General features: G+C 38.8%; 2 protein-coding genes and 1 pseudogene across 4 annotated transcripts in view; all 3 read right to left on the reverse strand.

Annotated features, from left to right (window-relative positions):
- Positions 1-11,967, reverse strand: part of LOC111336193 (tetratricopeptide repeat protein 28-like) — an 88,458-nt pseudogene extending 76,491 nt beyond the window's left edge.
- LOC111345147 (uncharacterized) overlaps positions 1-23,001 on the reverse strand; it is a 251,351-nt gene that overhangs the window by 159,576 nt on the left and 68,774 nt on the right. The gene's annotated exons all lie outside the window — the stretch shown is intronic.
- On the reverse strand, positions 11,894-22,814 carry LOC111336185 (uncharacterized). The gene is made up of 6 exons (XM_022942234.2): positions 22,733-22,814; positions 16,590-16,929; positions 16,356-16,505; positions 15,143-15,265; positions 14,768-14,902; positions 11,894-13,467 (listed from the first exon to the last, which is right to left on the reverse strand). The coding sequence occupies exons 2-6, from the start codon at positions 16,912-16,914 to the stop codon at positions 13,112-13,114; spliced, it is 1,089 nt and encodes a 362-aa protein (XP_022797969.1). The 5' UTR covers positions 16,915-16,929; positions 22,733-22,814; the 3' UTR covers positions 11,894-13,111.

Consider the following 23,001-nt stretch of genomic DNA (forward strand, 5'->3'; position numbering starts at 1 on the left):
CATAAGGACCGACGACCAAGTAGACACTAAAAATCTTTTTCATGTTAAAAGTTTCGTTGTCCTTCTTGGGTTGCCTGGCCAAAATAAACTAAAGTGAACGAGGTAAATATTTGTAGGTACAACTTTATGAAATACGTTAAAGTTTAACAACAAGTAATAACAATTTCTAACATGATTAAACAGTTCGTTTTTGGAGAAGGGTGTAACGATGATAACGCCTACTTTTCATAAACTCACTGGAACCTAGCTAGTATTCAATTCGCACTACCGCAGTCACATCTTACAAGTTGTGAAACAATTGCGTCAACAAGAGTATTATTAGTTGAACAACTTTGGTTTGGCATTGGTTCAGTGAAAGTAGCAAAAAGACATCAGATCATGGAGCTAAATCAGTAACTCTAGAGATTCCAGGAAGATTTAGCATAAGACTAGTATTAGGTCGAAAGAATCAGGACTGAAAATTATTACTTAGCTTCTCAAGTTGAAGAACATTTTTATATCGCACCTCTGGAAAAGGGTAAATTTTGCTTGAAAGTCAAATCAGTTTTAGCATATTATGCGAACTCAGTCATTTCCGTTTGCACTTAAAACCATACCAGAACTAATCTCTTAACTGCTGCAATTAATTGAAATAAGTTATTCCACGCGGATATACCCAAAAGTCAATCCCGAATTCAAAGCACTTTCTTTGATATAATACTTAAACATTGTCATTCCAAAATAAACCTGAGCAATCTTTAACCTACTTGATGTCAACGGTCAATGTATGCAACACCTGCTTAATAAAAAGGTGTACAGTAATATTCTGGGATACTATGACAAGTTCACAAACAAAAAACCAAATCTAATTGAATGTTCACAACTTTAAGTTAGTTCAACAGTCCCGTTATCTTATCCTCTAACACAATACAAAGTTTCGCTCCTCATCCCCGCTTTCGAATCTGGCTGAAACTTCGGTGCGGAATGAGAACTTGAACTATCCAAGTAAATTGTGAAGTTCGAACTAAGAAATAACTTAAAAAAATAAAAGCTTTCTGTATCGAACCAGCCGCACTAAAGCAAAGTACGCTCGAGGCCAACACTGGCTTTACCGATTTCAATTTTAATCATAGTAAAAATGTGACAATTCAACATCTTAAAACTACGTTATACTGGTAGTTGAGTTGGATCATTATCAATAGCTGGGAACAGATCCTTATATAAAACTACCATGACATTTTATTCAAAACCCCTTTATGTAAATCGTCATCGTTACATAGCGACAATATAGAGGTACAAAGGATAAAACCCCTGGATGTCAGGTAAGGTTCCAACCTTCACGATCGACGATCGACGATCGATATCAACATCTGCGCGCAGACCCCTAGATGTAACATTTTAGGTAAAATGGGGTTGACAGGCCTACACGACTCCCCAGCGCGTATTTAGGGTAGCCTATTCAAAGTTTGGCCCTAACGAGTATGTCTTTGGGCGACCGTCCCATTTTGTAAGATACGAGAAGCGGATTTTTGTATTTTTCTTTCAGTAGTGGTTGTGTTTCTATTAAATGCCAGTGTCTCATGAAAATTTGCTTTAGGTTTGGCACTGATGGTTGGTATTGTGTAACAAAAGGCAAGATTCGTTGTTTCGTCTTTTGTTTCTGTTGAAGGGCTAATTTCCTGTTTTTTAATTCACTTCTGAGAGGGTTGTGCTAATGAGGTCCTCTGGGTAGCCTCTCTTTAGCAAATGCACTTCATTTGTAATTTTTCCTAGAATATTGTTTGAGAGGAGTTTGTTCTTAGAAGTGTAAGGATCTCCCCTTTTATGAAGTCTTTTGTAATTGCTTGTGGGTGACAGGAACTATAGTGTGCATACTGTAATCTCTCAGTTTGTTTAAATGAGTACGCACATCAGGGATTGCGGCTTTTTCGAATCTTTCGCCTTTGTAGATGTATAGCTATTTTTTTGACTGTCTCGATCGTTAAGTTGTCTTGATTGCTTTCAGCTTGCGCCACGCGCGCTGATTCGATCGTACTACAGTTCTTAGTGTTCAGTGTTCCAGCCGTTTTAGCTCGTTTTCTTTTCTTTATTTCAGTCTTAAAACGACCGATTTCACGTTCATAGAAGCACATGATCGCCTTGAGGATTTGCTTTATCTCATTTTTGAAATCCTCGTCTGCTCTTTTTTCGGCCCTCGCCCTATATTGTAGGGATTCTGCTAGGCATTTGGTACAGAGGGATTTGTTCGTCATCCTCAGACTTACCGAGTAGATCATCTTCAATGGCGGTGTCGTATGTGGCTTCCATTTTTTCTTCATTCTCTGAATGGCATTGCTTTGGCCAGGGGCGTTTAGTAGCCCAACTGCCGTTATAATGTCTTTCGAGACTTTCTGTAGATGGTCAGGCAAGACCGCGGTTTCGATCCTAATCTTGTGGATTTCGTCAGTTGCCGATTAACTAAATAGACTGGTAGAGATTCCTTTTCGGTATCAGTCACACATGAGGTGTTTGACAACCATTTCATACTCGCTGGAAGGATGAAAGTCCATTGTTTCTATTGGCTCTTACTTTTGGCCAATTGTGTGTACGTATCCACGATCCTTTCCCTTGGGGCGTAAGTTGTGTTTTTCGTATAGGCTAAAATGCAATATTCTGACGGTCGCCCAAAGACATACTCGTTAGGGCCAGACTTTGAGTAGGCTACTCTAAACACGCGCTGGGGAGTCGTGTAGGCCTGTCAATCCCATTTTGAATTAATAGATCCCAAATTTTCACCTTATTATAAGTTGAAATTATATAGATGTATGCGGTCAAATCTATCTACCAGTGATCATGGCTTGTTACGATTTGGTTTTTCTGTAGAAAAATTATTTTCGCTACACAAAAATGGCCAGATTATTTCCAAACTGCTAAATTGGAATGAATTACTTTACTCAATATCTTATTCTCACTATTTCACATACGAAACAGCATCGTCCACCACGCTGAAAGAGTTTTTAACAACAAGATCCATTCCCATAACAATCTTAATCTACCGCCTACAACAATTCTGATTTTCATCCACCTTCTCCGCGCAACAACCAATTTGTGGAGAAAAAGAAGAAAAACCAAAATCAAAAACACATGTATTTCGACAAATAAAGTAAAAGTTATATGTATAAAAACTCTATATGCCTTCCTCTTCAAGCTTGTTTTTGCTCTTTAAATTGTGCAAGTTATGCCATTGTCTAAGGAAGTTAACTATTCAAACCACCATGTTTGACGCTTCTAACATACTACGCTATGTTTGTAAAGTTACACGGGAAATCACAATTGCTTTCTGATTAAATTTTCTCAAAGAATTGCGTCATAGTTCTGGCACTAGTACTGTTTGTTTTTGAAAGATACTTAAACAAGTTATATTTACATTAAGCAGTAACTAGGCTGCATCAGTTCCATTGAGCTCAAGAGTGACATCATCCCCAATGAGAACAAATGGTACCCAGTACTTTACTTCCCTGAACTTTTCGGACTCTTTCATACAGTTCATGGCTTGGTGAAGAGCTTCACTGACCCTCCTTCCTTTAACTAGTTCTTCCTAGAAATATTTCATGAACTGGAAAGTGGCCTCGTCATCAATCGTCTATAGGGACACCAAAACGGAACGAGCCCCAGCACCTAAAAATGCTCGAGCAATGCCAACTACCCCCTTCGGCCTTTATTTCTCCACGAGCGCTATGACAGAAACTCAACACAACCAATCTTGCCCGCAATTGAGCTTCCAACTCATTCGCCATGGTCAGTAAAAAGTCTTTTTCCTCAGTAGGATAGGGTTCCTGAACAAGGTTTGGTGCCAAAGCAATTTCTCCTGTTTCCATTTTGCCATGTGCAGTGACTGTGCACTAAAGCAACGGTGGATATTCGTTTCAAAACTTAACCTTTAATGGCCTTTTCTCCGATGAGGGGAGCTGATCCTAGGATTCTGCCAATCATCTCTACTTCTTTCTCTGCATATGGCAGCTGACACAACTTTCTTCCTTCATAGAGAACTTCTTCAACGCACGGATCTGCCACAAGCAGTGCGCCGGTCTTGTTATGGAAGTCAGCTGGACAATCAGTAAGTAATTTCAAAGTAGTCAAAGACGGAGTGACTCTGATCCTAAGCGACTCATACAGATACTCCTGCTTTGGGTTCATCAATGCTGCATCAGGTACCAAACAAATGGGACCTTCGCGAGCGAGTATGAGGTCATTTCCATCAACCAGGTCTGCAACTGGAGCAATGATGAGGTCATAAAAGCTTCTTAAGCTTTACTTTGGCGGTCCAGGCCGAGAATCTCTGATAGGGGCCCTTACAGTCAACGATTCTACGTCACGCACCTCATCAAGCGAGCGATTTTCGATTCTCACGCCAGAGCGTACACCAATAACCTCCAAAGCATTTTGGTTTAAAGTCGAAATAAAAGTTCTGGCGCCTTTTTCTGATTCATAGCTGCCAATCTCTTTTCTTCTTAAGGCGACCTCTCCATGTTTCCTGATAACCCAAAAGATAATTTCTTCCTTACTGAGGGCCATGAAAACTGTTGTCGATGGAATGGATCTCAGATAGGAACCAATTGACCTTACTGAGCAATGAGACCAAGAGTATACCTCTTGACACCCATATTTTGCCTCAATGAGATCTCTCATGGCCTGTACCCGTCCCTCCTCGGCAACATGCAAGGAGTCAATGACTTCACCTTGGCTTAAGTGTAGACGGCACAAACTACTGCATACATTATTATACGTTTCGCGATAGGTAATTTTTAAGTCATCTTAAGATTGGAAATGAGCTCTTATCTTATTCCACTTTGACAAACTGAAACTAGAGCAATCACGGGCACTCAAAAATGATCCTTGATCTTTAAAAATGTTACCAAGATTGTACAGTGATTCTGCAATTTGAAGTTTGTTCCCCACTTCTTTCGCAATTTGTAGGTCACGCTCAAGGTACTCGATGGCCTTATGAACATCGCTTAAACTATAATGGGCATTGCTAAGATTTCCATAGGCCCATCCTTCTCCAACTTTGTCCCCTACTTCTTTCGAAATTTTTAGGTAAAGCTCATGGTACTTGAAGGCCTTATGAACATCGCCTAAGCTACGATGGGCATTGCCAAGATTTCCATAGGCCCCTCCTTCTCCAGCTTTATCCCCCACGTCTTTTGCAATTTGGAGATCACGCTCATGGTACCCGATGGCCTTATGAAAATCGCCTAAGCTACGATAGACATTGCCAAGATTTCCATAGGCCCGTCCTTCTCCAACTTTATCCCTTACGTCTTTCGCAATTTGTAGGTGATGCTCATGGTACTCGATGGCCTTATGAAAATCGCCTAAGCTATGATAGACAATGCTAAGATTTCCATAGGCCCGTCCCTCTCCAGCTTTGTCCCCCACTTCTTTCGCAATTTGTAAGCCCCGCTCATGGTACTCGATGGCCTTTTGAAAATCGTCTAAGCTATCATAGGCATTGCCAAGATTTCCACACGCCCGTCCTTCACCAGCTTTGTCTCCCACTTCTTTTGCAATTTGTAGGTCAAGCTCGAGGTACTCGATGGCCTTATGAACTTCGCCCAAGCGATGATAGGCATTGCCAAGATTTCCATACGCCTGTCCTTCTCCAGCTTTGTTGCCCACCTCTTTGGAAATTTGTAGATCACACTCATGATCTTTGATGGTCTCATGATAATCGCCTAACCTACGATAGGCATTGCCAAGATTTCCATAACCATTTCCCTGTCCAGCTTTCTCTTTTGGTTTCAACTTTACTGTACTTTGCAGAGTATCCCCTACCCTTCAAAAGGAAAAAAATGAGGGAAAAATTTTTTTTACCGATCCTAAGCGCCGCAAAATGCTCCTTCTTATGACTCTCTTGCAAATAATTTTGCATCAAACATTTTGTCTTTAGGCTTATCTAAAAATAACAATCATAAAGCAGGAGACAGGACTATGTCTAATTGGTGTCCAGCCCCAATACAATTAAATGTTAAATAAAATATCCATCTCCATTTTAGTGTAACTTTTTCACTTTGAAACAATATTTGAGCCTGAGGCCATGATCGTTGTTTGCAATCAACTCGCAAATATGTAGCTCTAGTCCCAACAGCAGAGAGTAGAGATTTCACTGTAATTGTGTGCTAATGTGCATTTTCATATTCAAACCTGGAGAGCTGTCTTGTTCACGATCTTGATCTCTTTCTTTTGTAAGGTTTTCCATAGCTGAAAAAGAACACAAAGGAAAGTTGCGTTAGTCATCCCAAATATTGCAGCGAGGAGTTCATTTTCCAAACTTATCAAATTTCAGGTTTAACAATCAAACGCCACAATACAAAAGGAAAAAATATTAAAGAAAAGAAGAATCTGAAGGTGTGTCACATGTCCTTGCACACCCTATTCACTAATATTCTGGCCGGATTTGCAGTTTGGAGGAAGGAATTAATGGCCTTTCTGTGTTTAGGAAAATCGCTGTAGAGTGGCGTTCTCTATTTGTTACTGGGGAGTAATGGAGATTAAGACTTTGGAACAAGTTGATGCCATGAAAAGTTAGAAATGCTATAATTACAAGATGAAATGTGGGCACTCACGTATGTTCAGCGGCAAAATCAATGAAGAAAGGAATAAGTCACTTTGCGACTTAGCTCGAGTCACGAAGAAATCCACAACGATGGTAACCATCCAACTCCTTAGTATGATAAACGCATGCCTTAAGCGTTCTACAAAACCACTACTAAAACAAATCCTCCATTTTTCAATTTTCCGGTTGCAAAATTCATCAAGTTTTGAGGCTACGATTGAATTCTCCGATCTCTGACTTCACGCGCCAAATTCCCCGATTTTCCATTCCTATGTCCAAGTTTTACCTCCCAGTCGACTAATAAATATACTACATTTCAAAGCGATGATCTTTGTTTACAAGGCCCTCTCCCGCTTACATCTGATAAAGTACCTCTGAGGTTTTCTGCCTCGGAACGATATACCTCGAAAGGCATTTTATGGAACGCAAGTTTTTTGACTGATTGAAATCAGAGATATGTGGCAGTGAATTCCACAAGATATTTTTGTCAGAAAATTATTGTTTTATCATCCGCGATAGCGATCTATTGATCGATCCAATCGCCAAGTTTTACCTAAGATAATTTAATTAATCGAGTTTAAACGACCATCCAATAAACAATAAAAAGCGGGGGCAGAGGGAATTTCCCTTCAATTAATGAAAATGAAATGAAACACATGGCTTCGATCTCAGACAATATTTTTCAGACCTAGGAAGAGGGTACCTTCTCGATTGCAGGGATTGTGGAGGTTTCACCTTGCGTCCTTTGATTACAGTTATTAGTGCCTATTTAACAACAAACATGGCGAAATAATTTTAATCAAATTTAAGATACAAACAATTCAATACGAGTAAATATGGTTGTGTAAACGGTCAGTTTGATTGACCAGCGTCCAGATAATGTGAAACTCGTGCTCAGCTTCGTTTGATTAGATGAACAGGGAACAACCTAGGGAAAAATTACAGCAGCTTAATCAACTTAAGAAACCATTAATTTTATTCCTCGAGTACACGTCACACTTCCTTTGTTTGACCTTCTCAGCCGAATTTTTCACGAGTAGGTCTCTTCCCAAAGGTTTGGACAATAGGTTAAACGCTCTGAAGTTTCTGATTGGAATTTCTCAGTGAGCAAGTGATATATTGAAGCGGGTTGTATGGGGCATCTCTGCAGCTGATTGGGGTACCTGGAAACAACTATTGTCGAGCGAACCACCTTAGAACCGCTGTATTTAGTCTTACCTGAAACTCAGAGGTAAGGATTCAGCCGATTTGAGACCATCTGATACTCGAATCCCCTAGTAATACTGACCCACAACTGGAGTTCCTTTCTTTTGGCCGAGGCGTAAAACTTAATGATTTTCAGATAATTGCAAAGCATTTATGCAAACGAGGAAATAATAAGGCGAGAGGCAGAAGATGAATGACCCTCGATTAGTCACCTCCCGAGTTTATTCCCAGAATTTGAATACGTAATCGTGAAAATCATCGCGTGACCACGACAACGGAAGTCAAAACCTTTAACTGTCACGCGATCACTTGTTGAGGTCTTTGCCTTTCTGAACGGCTACATTCCTCGGACCCTTGAATTATTCCGTGGGTAAATGTGATTTATTGTGTGTATCTTTGTTAGTTTTTTGTCATTTGAATGATTTTCCTTGAGCCGTTGTTCGCTTGAAAGAGTATCTTCCGGAACATTGGAAATCGATGGACACTCTCTCTCCCCCACCCTGTTGAAAACCCCTATGGTAAGAATTTTTTACGGATAATCATTAGACTCAGTCGCGAGTGAACAAAGAAACTGTTGCAAGGTATTTTGGGTGATTATCAAACAGATGACAACCCGAGACGGAGGGGTGTCAATAAGTTAGAAAGAAAACTAATGCGTCAATCAATTCAAAGCTTCAACATCGCTCCCACCACACCCCCTCTGGAATTTGAACTTTTGAAGATTGGTTTCCACCCCTCTGTGCCGGAATTATGTGCAGATGTCCTGTCCAAGTGCTAGGTTTTAATGGTTCTTAATAACATAGTGTTCTCGAACTGTATCGGGAAATATTGGCCCTTGCTCACTTTCGTACTGACCCCGCTGCGTTCACTCCGTTCTGCCACGATTTAGGGTCAATAATCCTCAGTACGGTCCTCGCGCTCGGTTTGTAAGAAGTTATTCTCTGCGGTAACTGCTTATTTGTAAACCACAAATTTCAAGAAATCCTGGAACAAAGTACCTAGCCATTTTAACAGTTTGAATGGACCGGTGCCTTGCAATATTTTGGAAAACTTCCTCGAAATAACATTTAATAAAAGAAAACGTGAGAAACAACTTGGTTAGAAAAATTTTCCTAAAATGCCTTACTAATTCTGCGATCAAAGCACTTTATGATATGACTGCTGCATTTTCTCTTTATTCCTCATACTTGCCTTTGGCTTCATGAAGGGTTCCATAAAGGGAAAAGAAACTTTTTCCAGCCTCTGTCACGCCATCATGGACCGTCCTCTTACCAATTAAAATCAAATGTTTTCCAATACAAATTCCTATTTTGTGCGCCTGAAATATGTTTATATTGATGTTTAACTTGAATCATTTACTGAAGAACAGATCCAAAGACTGGTTATGGTTTGGAAACTTTTAATAACTATGTGAGACTGAGCTAATGTTTTTATCTCAAATTTTTAGAGCTGTTTTCTTTTTCATGTTAACAGGAGGCACACCATTTCTTTGCAAACACTTTTCTTGAGAGTTAAGCCGCTTATCTTTTATTTCTTTTTTCTCACTTTTCAGTGCAGTTTCTGCTGGGACCTAAAAACCAATGCTGATCTCAAAACGGAGCGTAGTTAAGAGTAAAGCCAAGTCAGCTCAAACTATAGTATATAGTCCAACATTATCCAACCAGCAGGTGTAAAACTTCTCTCAAATGTCGACGTGAAATTTAAAAAAAGCAGATTCTAACGTCAACGAATCGTGTTTTGAATGTATTTGAATATATTTGAACGTATACTTGAGTAAACATCTTCAGATTTATGGAAGGGCATTATGTTCGGAGGATCGAGGAAACAAGTGTTAGAAAGATATCATTTCGTTTCATGTCACATAACCTAAGTGTGTTTTTATTATCCTGGCCTCTATTTATTCTCTATTTAACTTAGAATCATTAGTATCAATTATACAGTCATACCGAATGGCTATAACTACATTTATGCCGATGGCTCCATAATGGTAGCTAAGATGAACAATTTTCAGATGATGATGCTGAAATTAGCTCTTTTTTTAATAAAAACTCTTGGTCAGAAATTGAACTTTCCGAATTCAATTTAGCATCGAAATTGGAATTGAAATTTTAAACATTTGTTTTACTTGCTCGTAAATTAGTATTATCAATTATTTAGAACTTTCCGCTACCGAAGTATTATCTTTACTAACCCGGAGGGCCAGTAAAGATTCTTATGGTTTTTTTCTTTTTCAGAGCTAGTTTTGCCATTATAAAGAAAGCGAGCCTAAGATCGTTACATCGGTATCAAAGGTGGCGCAGAGTAAAATCAGCTGGGACTCCTGCTTACAAATCCGAGATAGAAACCAGAAACTGTTCAGCGATTCAACTTTTTACATGACAAAAAAATAAAGGCTGATAGTTTCTAAAGAAACTGTTTGGGGCTGCGTCGGTGGGGGTAACGAAATAATTTGAATATATCAACAAAGTTGAAATGGTAAATTGGCCACCTTTACGATTATAAAAGCGACGTTTCGAGCGTTAGCCCTTCGTCGTCGCTCCGACGACGAAGGGCTAATTCAATTTTCAAGATCGATGTTTAGACATGTATAGTTGCAAAAGAAATGATCTTAAGTCGGAAAGGTAGTCTCAAACGATATGGCACTTTTAGTGTAACACGATACCGACATTTAAAACCCTCTTTTTAATTCCACTCTTAAGAGTGCCCCCGAACATTTTTGGCTGAAATTCATGCAGGGTTTTTTATGTTTTACTAGAAGGTGGAAACATGATATTGTTGTTGCAACTCAAATAAATGAGGACGAAAATCTTAGTTTCACATTCTTACTTCGGTGTTTCAAAACTAGTTAAGTTTCAAGTTAATTTGTTTTTATTAACTGAGTTGATAATGTAAATTAGCCGTCCTTAAGATAAAAAAGCTGAAGTTTCGAGCGTTAGCCCTTCGTCAGAGCGAATGAAGGAATTGTGGATTATGTGTGTGTAACGCGTTTGGTGGTGACATGGTAACGAGGAAAACTGAAGAATGAATTAGTTGAATGAAAAGCGTTCTTTGATACCGTGGGGATTAAGAGTACCCATTTGAACAATAAATTTTTATTCTTTTAATCATCTTATTATAATCCCCCACCAACTCATTTTGGCAGAAAGGAAAGCGCCACAGCATTTAAATTCTGTTCCGATGCCTGAAAATGCAAACTAATCGTAGCTCTTTGTACTAGAAAAGTAATCTTAACCAGTGGAAAATAAAGGAAAATGAATGAAGTACCTATTAGCTACTGCACTCAGGAAATGATTTGCAAAGTGACAGTCAAATCTTTGTTGAAGTGACGCGATCACGAGATAACTTTTAGTAATATCCGGTTATGAAAATCTTATACAACTACTCTAGGTGTTATTGTAACTATCTAAACACTACAATATGTTATGTTATTCTATGGCTGTGTCTCACAAGGACTGGGAACTACCGAATTCACGAATTTGATTGGTTGAAATCAATATTCAAAGCGATCTAGATTTTCCCATCTAGACCGGCATCTAGACCGGTCAAGAAAAAAATGGTACAAAGAATACAAAATCTTGGCATATAAGACACACCCATTTAGTAAACATCTTGTTAACCGAGCTAGGTCGGTCTGTACGGGAGAATCTTGACCTCGGTCGCTGGTACAGACCTCACTGCGTTCGGTCTGTACTGGCGACCTCGGTCAAGATTCTCCCATACAGACCTCCCGCTCGGTTAATTAGAACTAAATATCAAGCTATAGGTGTCCGTCGTGAAAAATTGATTGAGCATCGCATTCAGATGTAACAAATCACACCAGCATCCTAATGATGGCCACAGTTTTCGTTTCCTCATCCGGAAAACGAACAGTGAGTTAATGCTGCCCCACCCCCTTGGCAGCGAACATCATCCATCCAGATTGGACCAAACCCCTGATCGTATGCAGCGCGACAATTAGCTTGGATTGCACCTTTAAAGCCAAGCTGACGACACACCACACCGGCGTCACCGATGCTCCATGAGTCATCACACACTGTGCCCCAGTGTTCGTTGTGATAAACTTCTACACGGCCGTAGTTATGCCCACCGTCCGCTAAACGGATGGGAGCAGGTTCTGTGGTGTTATGATAAATGTAATATAGTGCCTGAATAAAAAATTCCTTTGATAGCTTACAACTCACTACCATTTTGTTCAAATGTTCTGACATTTGCGAAACATGCCCCGTGGGTTGCAAGGAAGTTCAATACAGAGTGGAATATACCATGCAGTTGTAAGAGGGTCTCATCGAGGTTAGTAAGCCGTAAAACAGAAAAACAACTTAATCGCACGTCTATAAGATATAACAATTAGAGAGAATCAGCACTGCGTTTACGTGAAACGTGAACGATAAGAGAGACAACATGACCACGATTTTTCCGCCAATTTTTCACGTTGGCCGGTTGCACTTTGCAGTTTCTACGTACGTGAAAGTAAAATGATTTTCTTCACTTTTTATCCCATTATTTACAAACGTTATAAAGTTTGATACAGAATCAAAGCAAGTAAATAATTAGGCTGGATATTCTAAAAAAAAAAAGCATAGGGAGTTGTCAGCGTAAGAAATTTTTAATCTTCAGGGCCTGGGGAAGAAGTTAGAAGCTGATTTTGCTATAAAAAAAATCACAGAAAACAGACCTCTTGGGATCTGAAGAATTTAACTAAATGGCTAGAGAAATGAAAACTAAACTGTGATCTTCACTCCGTAAGCCCTGATTAACTGGCAGAATTCTATGAAATTTCTAATGCCGAGGTGAAAACAAACCTGACAACAAATCTCGCACCAGTCCCCTAACAAGTATTCGAGCTGCCATTTACCATATAATTACAATTTGAATCACGGGAATAACGCCTGTAGTAACTCTTTGGCCGGTAGCGAGGTGCATGAAAATTTTGAAGCCTCAAGGCCAAATGCACCCAGTTCTACCAATTATGGCAATCTGTCAGTTTAGCAATTGTACAATTGATTTAAAAAATCAAAGATAGGCTTTATCTAACTTTCTAGATCTTTTCATATGTTTTGAAAACTCAGATGGCGTGATTTTGCAATTTCTCGCCATCTCTGCTTCAATGAAGGAAAATAAAAGACATTTAACTTACAGACGCTCGCGTAATTATTCAGACTGTTTTGTTGCCATATTTTTCCGCTTTTACTTTCTCAATTCCATCCAAAGTTATGACTATAGTAGTAGTGTTTATGTTCTATCCGCACTAGTAGACATAACTAGAATTGTCCCGACAAAATCAAAGGACAATACAGCTTTCTTAGAATATAATTCTGAACCAGTATCCATTTAGTCTGTGCTGCAGTAGCGGAGGTAACACCAGGGTGTGCCATTTATGTAGTAAACATAGTAACCGCCGCAGTTTATCACTTTGATGGAACTTGACTTGTAGCAGCAGTCTGACGACCAGTGGAAGCAAACCGTCCTGTTAACCTGACCATCAGCCTCTGCGGGATGCGTGTCATTTATCCAGCCGGGTACATGGGAGTTACATCGGTTTTTAGGCGGACATGAAGTAGGCATTCTTGTACCTGCTGCTCCTTCAAAACGGTACCATCCCCTAAGTCCACTATCGCAAATCGTGTCTTGATTGGTGTAATTTATCCTTCTGTCTGCCCCTGTCAGACTTTGATAGTTCTGACATTCTAAAAAAGACAGAGAAGAAATGATTAAAGAAATTCAAACAAGCAAACAATGATTAAACAAATTCAAACAACCCTTCGAAAGAAATTAATTTATTTAGAAAGGCTGGGCCAGTTCATCTTCAAGCTGGTTGAAATGGGGGCCAGTTTAAACAATAACTGAAGGCCAGGCCACAACGCTGGGAGCAACGTTCCCTACTCAGTTCACGAGGAGTGTGAGGCCGGACTCTTTAAAGTGTCAATTTAATGCTGACCCCCAAAAGTTTCTTTGAATAAATAACCCTCCTTATCTTACTGAGAACAAAGTCAAGAAGATTAGTGTTGCATATATTCAGATTTTTTTGTAACAGTTCTCAAAGATCCCAAAGTGTTCACAACGAGTAATAGGGTCAATTGGGCCGGCTGGTTCATTGCAGTATTCATCCCAGGAACCGATTCGACATTACTCATATCCGGTTAGTGAGAGAGAGAAGTCACACTACAACCCAGGAAAAGAACGATAGAAATGTGCCCGGAAGGTATGTTGTTGGAGGCTGCAGCAATACAGCTTCCTTAGAATATGGTTCGCTTTTCATAGCATCCCATATTCGGAGGACAACCGCCCTGAAGCAAAGAAACGTAGAAGAAAATAGGATGAGTGATTTCGCTGAAACGCATTGACGAGCCAGCGTGATTCCCGCAAAGTTTAGCGCTGATCAGGATATCTTTGATATCAATTGAAGTGGCTCATTAAATATAACTCATGAGCCCGGTAGGTTTTGAATAAGGTGCCATTTCTCCATCACTGTGTTCTTGAGGTTAGCTAATTCCAATTGATATCAGTAAACTGTTTCATCGTTTGTCTCACGATGTAGTCACTTGTAGTCACCAACCAAACTAGGTCATTAACGGATTTATTCCATGGCAAAAAGAGTACATGAAAGAGTTGCACCCACGTAAATTCACGAAGACTCGTCAAAGCTTTCTTTGTTTTGACGTTATATCCTTACTGCTACAAACTTTGTTTCCTCTAAGATCAAAGTGGGAAATCTCTTCTGGGTACCCAATATAAGATCGTAGGACTCACGTCATCTCACTTCACGCGCACAGCCAGCTGGATCAAAAATCTCCCGGTGAAAAAAGTTTCTGTTTGGTGCTAGTTGCTTAATTACCTTCTGTTTTATTGTTTACACGAACTCAAATTCTAAGTAGCTGTAACTTTTATCATGTAAAAATCCATCTATCTGGCTATCTATCACACCAGGCTGTAGATTCCCGCGTGAAAGAATACTGTACTATATGAAGACTCGATTCGTATACCTACCTGATGGGAGAATAATGCAAGATCTTCCATCTCCTACGTAAAGATGGTTGCATGAGCAGTTGAAGGATCCCTCAGTATTGGTACATGAAGCAGAAACGTGGCAGTCGTGTTCACCACTGGCACATTCATCAATATCTGTTGGTATAATTGGCCGCTTGATACAAACAGTAAATAAGAAACTGAGAAAGGAATAATAGGAGAAGTACCGGAATTGTTTTTGGCTATGAATCCGATAAGTGATAAACTAGCTCAGAGACGTCCCAACTTGCTTGACGAAAAACCAAATTTGATTTGTAATTGAGTACGTGCGGCCTAAATGTTGTCTGTTAAAATTCACAGTGTTAGCTCAATAGTAAAACCTCTTTCTATGTATACCCTTGCAAGTATGTCCATCGCCAGAAAAATCGGTTTTGCAAGAACAGCGATATGATCCCAGAGTGTTTTTGCAGTCGGCGTTCTCATCACAAACACGGATAAAGGCATTACACTCGTCAGCATCTTTAATGGAATAAATAACTCTTATCTAGTCTAATTATGAACTGCTAATAAACAGTTATTGGATGAGGTTTTTGTAAAATCCGGAATAATCAAGGTCGAGGTAAGTGTAATCAGCCGAAGCCGAAGGCTGAGGCTGATAACACTTATTATACATATGAGGCTGATAACACTTATTATACATTGCTTTAAAGAAAATAACGCCAAACGCATTATCGCAGCAAACACAGTTTATTTTCGAGCACTTATACTTTACAACTGTATGGTAAACAAATTTTCATTTGGGCTAATTCCTTTTTTTCGTGTGGCTCCTGGATATTTTTCTCTTTAAGGTATTCGTAGAACAGCTCCTTCGCCACTTTTGTCGATCTTTTAATATTTTCCGAATCTTAATCTTCAAGTAATTTCTCAATTTTTTGCTGGGTCGATGAAGCAAATCGAGAAGCCATTCTTACTTTGCTGTCCGTGAACTTGATATTGCTCCACCGCAAATCATACATTGCGCGCGCAACCTAAAGGTTACTCACTAATCTGAAGGTACCGATTAGTGAATAATCTGTAGGCTGCGCTGTTTCCAAGAATTAACTGTGGGCGTTTAGCCAATAAAAAGACAGATGGTGACCACAATGTATAATAACATGAATAATCCTTTTCATTTTCCTATTGAAAATCTTATGTTAGTTCCCTCAGATTTCAAATTGGAAAATAAGAAAGCTTTAGCAGATAGTTATTTTAGAAGAATTAAACATCTCTCATTTTTGATCCGACAAACGAAGAACATTGTAGAACATCTTAATTTAATGTTTTTTCTTGAAATGTGATGTTTTGAAAGCTCCGCCATTGTCAACTTTATAAGAGCTTGACACAGCAGTTCCTTGCTACTTCCGAACTAGTTCCTTTGAACATAGAATGTACTGAACAGAAGTATGAAAATAGATCATGGAAAAAATTGAAGACATTTTAGTGAATTCAAACTTTTCCTTAATAATAACAGTCTTTCACGGGTCAACTCTCACCTGGACGGCCAAACTTACGATCCTAAATTGCACTAAAGCTAACAATATATCCGTTCTGTTTAATTGTCTTACTCTACCTTCGGTCTTCATGTCACAGTGAGCCAAGACAGGAGTGTCAGGTTTGATGAAATTCAACCAGTATTTACCGCTGACCGCTTGTCCACCTTCACTCGACTTGATTTCCTTACACGTATCTGCAGGCAGCTCTGGAATTGCACCGAGATGAGCTAGAAAACAAGGAAGTGAAAGGAAAAACCTGTTGTCTCTCCACTCTGGGACAGTTAGACGAATAAAACTGCCTAAATACTCACCTCTCTTCATATCTCGCCTGAAGTAATATCTCTCAGAGTTGGGTACAAAATCTTCAGGCCTGGCTTCCTTCGTGCGGTTACTAAGCTCACATTTGTCTTGGGTGAATACATAGTTAAAGCTTTGGCATCTGACGTCACGATAACACTCCAGCAAACACACATCACCGAATGCTGCTCCAGTAATTGTTTTAAAGATGTGTTTCTGAAGCATCATCCCAGAGATGGAGACTTCGCGCGTATAACTGTGGTACTGAGTAACTACTAAATGAAACAATACCAGCTGGAAGAGGAAAACTGGTAAGTGAAAGAACGCTTGGAGCGCCATCGCGGTTAATCTCTCCTGCAACGAAATTGTGAATTTTGAGTACATAGTGATACAAATATATGGCCGTTAACAGAAAATAGGGAGTACAATACTGCAAAAGCCCCTATTTTTTGGTTTTGTTTCAGTTTGTGCAGTATGACATATCGCACACTCGCATGACGCATGATCAGTCACACGCACACAACAAAATAAAGCTTGATTCGAAAAGGAGTGAGCTACGACACGGGTCGATAAGGCACAGTATACGTACGTTCGTCTAAGGTAAAATCAAAAGATTTATGTATTTCCCCAATTAGAAGTTGTCAGAGCTTTCTCAAGGCAAATGCTGAGTGGCAGAAACATTTTTGCTTGGTACAGCGAACAAAAAAGTGACAAAAAAAGGCAGACATCGATAAGTGTAAAGTAAACTGACCTCCATAAGGCCCATTCCCTTACGTATTAGCAGCTCTTTTTCTTGATCAAAACATTGAGCTACTCTTTCAAAATAGTACGCTTTTCACCTTCTCTAGCAACATTTGAACTTATCTGAGTGAATATCAGTCTTGTCTCACTTTTCAAGATCGATAAAGAGATCATTGGAAGTACATAGCTTAATAACTTTACAAAGGCCACAAGATGTTCGAGTGGTGTAACCATGTAACAAGATAACTTTTCTTTAAACGTTTCTCAAAGCAACCAGCAGACTTCCTAAGACCACTCTTGGCCAAAAGTCAAAACATGATATCCTTGTTACAATGTTAATACAACGTTTTATATTCTGAGAGAATATCTCAGAAAATGTTGGACTTTCAAACCGCGTTTCTTTTCATATTTCATTATAACACAACTTTGAAAATATTAATTTTTGAATCTAAACGAACGAGAAAATTTTTGTCTTATTGGTGCTAAAAGTTAACCCAAAATGGCATTGAAGACAAAACAAATTTTTACAATTTTTTACGTTTAAGTTAACCCAAAATGGCATTGAAGACAAAAGAAATTTTTACAATTTTTTACGTTTAACTTTTTGTTTACAACTAACGGTTAATTTTTGTCAACTTTTACGCCTAAAGGCTAGTTTTTTTGGCTCCTTTAAGGCTAACCGTTAACCACATTGAGAACCTCATGGCCGATGGACACAACTTTGATATAGGCTTTCCAAACAGCTGTTGTAAAAAATACACAATGTTTTTTCCTTGAAATCCTTTGTTCACGTTTTTAATTTTTTGACAAATATCTATTTCAGGCAGTAGCTCCTCTTCTTGATTCAAATGTAAAAGTTATTTTAATCTACAATACTGCAAAATATTTGTCTAACATATCAACGCTGATGAAAATCATCTCATCTTTAGACAACACTAGGACCAGAAGACACGTACGCTTTGGACTTACCCGAGGAAGTATTGCAATATTCCTTTACTTTTCAAGATCGATGGAGAGACCTTTGGAAACGAAATGTTTTGTTTAAACTTGGTCCACGTTAAAATGAATAACGCTGCAACGCTGCAGCAATGTAACACGATACCGGATTTTAAACTGACTTCTTTTAAATATGCCACCAGAGGATTTATCCTAAAATCCTTTAGCTGAAATGCATGAAAAAATATCCCGTTTGCCTGAAATTCAAAACAAGACATCCTTGTCACAATCTTAATAAGGAGACTATGATTTATAGTCTTTCAAAACTCGTTTCTTTTCATAACAAAATTATGAAATGATATTTTTGACTGCAAGAGGGGCAGAAGGAAAAATATTTGTCTCTGCATCGTGATATAGAGACCGAAGGTAAAGTAGTTCATGCATCATGATCAGCAGTCAGATAACATCCCGTCCAGTCTGACTTTAATAAACACATTCAGTAAGCTTTTCTATTCACATGACTGCTGCTCTTTCTCTTTATTCGCTATGCGTGCACACAGGGAATAAAAACTTTTTTCACGGCTTCCCTTGCGCCATCGGGTATAGTCCGCATTGGGTGTCAAAATATTCTTTTCAAAAATATCGCTTATTTTGGGCGATTTATGCATGTGGTTGTTGATATTTCCTCAAAATGAACCGAGGAAGATCGTTCTTTGACGAATCATAATTCGAGTGATTACTGTTTTTAGGTTCCAGTGTACGGGCTGTACACTTCCTATACACGTTTTCATTTTAAATGTGACACGAGATGATTTTTCTCTTCTTTTTCCTTGCTCTTTTGTTTAAACGCCGCTAGGACCTAAAAACATGACTGATCAGGATCAGAGCTTCTACCTGAACCGCAAATCTTCTGTTGGTTCGATAAAAAAAAGAACTTGTATAAGATAAACACAAGTTAAAACCATTGCAGGCTCTAGTATCAGCGAATGATGTTTTGAATATATTTGTTTGTATATTTCAGTAAGCATTTACGCAATTAAGCAAGGGAGTTAATATTAAGTTCAGAGTCTCGGCTGAGAAAGACGTATCAGAAAAAATATCGTTTCATCAAGAATTATGCAAACTAAACAAAGTATCTCTGCAGTATGTCATCAGTCTTTCGGTAAAGCCACTGAGCAACTTAGAGAGATCGCATCTCTGTAACAAGACAATCGATGGTTTCTTTCTTCAAGAAAGAAACCTATGAATAAGTCTTTTGGTTCTATCCACTAAGTTGAAATTAAGAGTCTTTATTCATTTATTCATTCATGTAGTCACAGCATACGTGTGACTACAAACAATTAATTTAAGATCAAGTACAATTAAATAAAGTTAAAAAGACACCTATTAATAAAGGATCTCTTAAAGCGTTCTGTTTTAACAGCAAGTAAAATAAAATCATGTCCTCTGTTTCGCAAAAAGCTTTGTTTCTTAGGAGGTAATAGTTGATAAAGGGGGTTGGAAGGAGTATCTGTGATAATTTCTATAGCTTACTGTCTCGGTTTCTTATAACTTCAGCTATTACATACAGGTTGTTGGTGTAACCAAACCTAAACGCTCGCCTAAAAAACCTGTCAATGTGATCAAGGTATTTACCTTGATATGCCGCTCCCCAAATCTCAATTCCATATAAAAACAGGGACATAATTAAGAGATCGAATAATTTAGTCAGTTGCTCTTTAAGATATCCAAAATATTTACAAACGCGTAGAATATATAAACGACTACTAGCTTTGCGTAGCAAATTGTCAACAGGAAGGTCCCAGTCCGATGGATTTTCCTGGAAATTTATGCCAACAATTACAACCAGCTTTTCCGTTCAATTCTCTGTGCCAGAGGTGGCAGTGGTTTGGAAATTCTACCATGCACCACCATCTCCCAGGTCTTAGTGAGGTTTAATTTCATACGGGGGTTGTAAAAAGACATTACCAGTCTCTGGATCGTTTTGAGGCAATTTAAATTTTTAAGAATAATGGATATAACTGAGTGATTGTGGGGGTGAAATGTGAGGGTGAATGGAATGCAGTCGGAATTTTCCTTATGTGACGTTTGTTGTGCTCACTGTCGATCAATAAGTTGGGCGCGGTGGTGACAGAAACAGGGTAACCACGTTGTGGTAACCACCATTTGTGGAAAAAAATTGGATTCATCACTACATAAACAACGAAGTCTAAGAAATAGAGAAAAAAGAATGGAATTCTTGACATGAAATGGAGGCGAAGATGAATACAACAAGTAACTGCGTGAGTCTGTGGTTTGTAACACACACTAATGCATAAACCGTTGCCTTCAATTGAAACTTTGATGTCTAAAGAGGATAAAGAATTGTCGGAAATTTCCCAGGTATATTTTAGAGCCGAGTGAAAAGAATTGACTGCGGTTATGAATTGAGTTAGCTCCTCTCTGATTGAGGAAGTAGCGCCAATGCAGTCATCAATGCAGCGACCGTAGAGTTCAGGTTTGGGGCCGTTTTATTAGATGAAAATTGTTGTTCGACAAAACTTACAAAAAGATCGGCATAGCTGAGTCCCATTTTGGTACCCATGGCTACGCCAGTAGTTTCTTTGAAAAAGTTGTCCCCGTATGAAAAACAATTGAGCGTAAGCACTAGTTCAGCTAGGCAAAGTGGTGTTTCAGATCTAGATTCCTTAACAGTGCGTTGATTAAAAAAAATGTTTGAGGGCCAGAATTGACGACTTTCGCCATTGGGAATGATAATGTAAAGAGATGTAATATCCATAGTGAAAAGAAGTTTGTCTTGGCCAAGGAAATTAAAATCGCGAAAATATGAAGAGCATGTTGGCTGTCTTTAATATATGATGGTAAAGTGTTGACGATGGGAGCCATAATTTTGTATAAATAGCTGGAAATAAGTTCGATGGGACAATTGCAAGCCGAGACAATGGGCCGACAATGTCTGCGATTTTTAGGAGTTTTAGCGCTGACCACTCTTCTGAAGAAAGATTGGAAAATTTGGTGATACGTTTGAATTTAAGTTTGTTAATATCGTGGCGACATTTTTGATGAAAAAATCTAATGATGCGAACTGGCCTTATAGGGAAGTCCATTTAGACTTTGGAACTTGAAGTATTTCGAAAGTGTTTCTGTTCGAGGTGTTAGAATCATCCTCTTCAAGTTGTCATGAAAAAACGCATTTAACTGAACACGGCGAAGGAATTTCTCTTCGTCTTGTTTAACTGAGAATTCGTCCGTCGTTTTAGAAATGAGAACATTATTTAAGCCCTTACTGAGGACGGACTCTTCTGAAGCGGAAAATAAAAGATTTTCTGGAGTGGTAACTACAATTTGTGGTTTTCTGGAGATGAGTGGCTAATATTTTGCGGACCGATAAGTTGATCATGTTTTAAGGCCTTAATTTGGTTCAAATGATTGAAAAGTTCGGAAGTAGTTTCCTGTATTTTGGCACGGATGGATTGTACTTAAACGACTCAACAGATTTGTTTTGAACCAATACCTCTGAGAAGATGACCCCTCCATTTTCAGTGCCCTTCAATATTTTGAATGCAGTATGTTGCCATTAGTGAATAGTCTGGTTTGTATTTTCAAGTGAAGATATTCGCAGAGGTCATGGGTTCAAATCCCGTACCAAGAGGCCTGGATTTTTTTTTTCAGGCCTTATAATTAATTTCACCACTGCCCCATGTAGTGTTCATATATGCAGAGGTAGTTACATTCTTGGTACTCTTAATAGTGCTGAGAAGGCTAGCATAGTTTTTCACACCTCTAGTTTAAGGTTTGAGTAAACTTCGCTTAAATTCGCATTATACTTCGACTTGTTAGCATTTATGTGATGTAAGTTACATAGGATTTCATTCATATCGGCGGAAATCCCTTATATCACTCGGCGAATATCACTCTGGTTTTGTTGTTCGCCAACTGATCATAACCTTTGTTATATCAACATGTTTCATTTCTATAACTTTCCATTATTGAGACGGCATACCTAACTTCTAACTCCTTTTACTACTACATCTTAGCTTTCATTTTATTAAAGTTTCGCACGAGAGGCTACACGTAACGTTTAAGCGAAATCGCCACCGATGGCGATTTCTCTTCGAGTGGTGGTGACTTTTGTGGTGGCGAGTTTCTTTATTATGGCGAACTGACCGGATACCTTTAAGCCAAGTTTAAGCCATATCGATGATTTGAGTATTATCGTTCCTGCCCAGTTGTACTCGGTTTTCTCGTGGACAAGCTCTTAATAATTGTGTATTGAAACGGAAACGGCGGATTACAACTTAAGTCTCTTTAGCTTTTCTTTCTTTTTATTTTAGAGCTTATTAAACCTTTTGCAGGAAGAAGAAAGATGGTGAACCAATTCTAATGAGGCACGGGTTTTCGCTTAACGTCTCCTGGCACAGTTTAATTCTAATTTGGAAAAGCGACTTTACAATAAGCTGCAGAGAAGTTACTTACATACCTGGTTAAAAGTACTCGTGGTTTTTAAAACTGGCTTCGATTAGTCTTCTTTTGAGGTGTGAAGCACTTTTGTTCAGAGCAGGTTGCCAACGGCTAACTAAGGCTGAAAGGTTGTTTAGAGTGAATAATAATACCCCACGGACAAACTCCAAGCAGATTATTAGCCATTGTCGTTCCTGACAGGGGTGCATCGATTTTCGATCAGCGGGATTCTATTAGACACAGTAAATATTCTTTTCAAACTGGACTTTGTTATGTTTTACAACCAAC

The sequence above is a fragment of the Stylophora pistillata genome, chromosome 2 (genome assembly GCF_964205215.1).
Source record: "Stylophora pistillata chromosome 2, jaStyPist1.2, whole genome shotgun sequence".
In the NCBI taxonomy this organism is placed as follows: domain Eukaryota; kingdom Metazoa; phylum Cnidaria; class Anthozoa; order Scleractinia; family Pocilloporidae; genus Stylophora; species Stylophora pistillata.

Bases quoted from the DNA above. Each gene is read 5' to 3' on its own strand.
- LOC111336185 (XM_022942234.2), bottom strand. From the start codon at position 16,914: ATGGCGCTCCAAGCGTTCTTTCACTTACCAGTTTTCCTCTTCCAGCTG. The intron at 16,506-16,589 runs GTGAGTATTTAG...CTTGTTTTCTAG, and splicing joins CAGGCGAGATATGAAGAGAG to CTCATCTCGGTGCAATTCCA. The intron at 14,903-15,142 runs GTATACATAGAA...TTATACCAACAG, and splicing joins CGATGGACATACTTGCAAGG to ATATTGATGAATGTGCCAGT.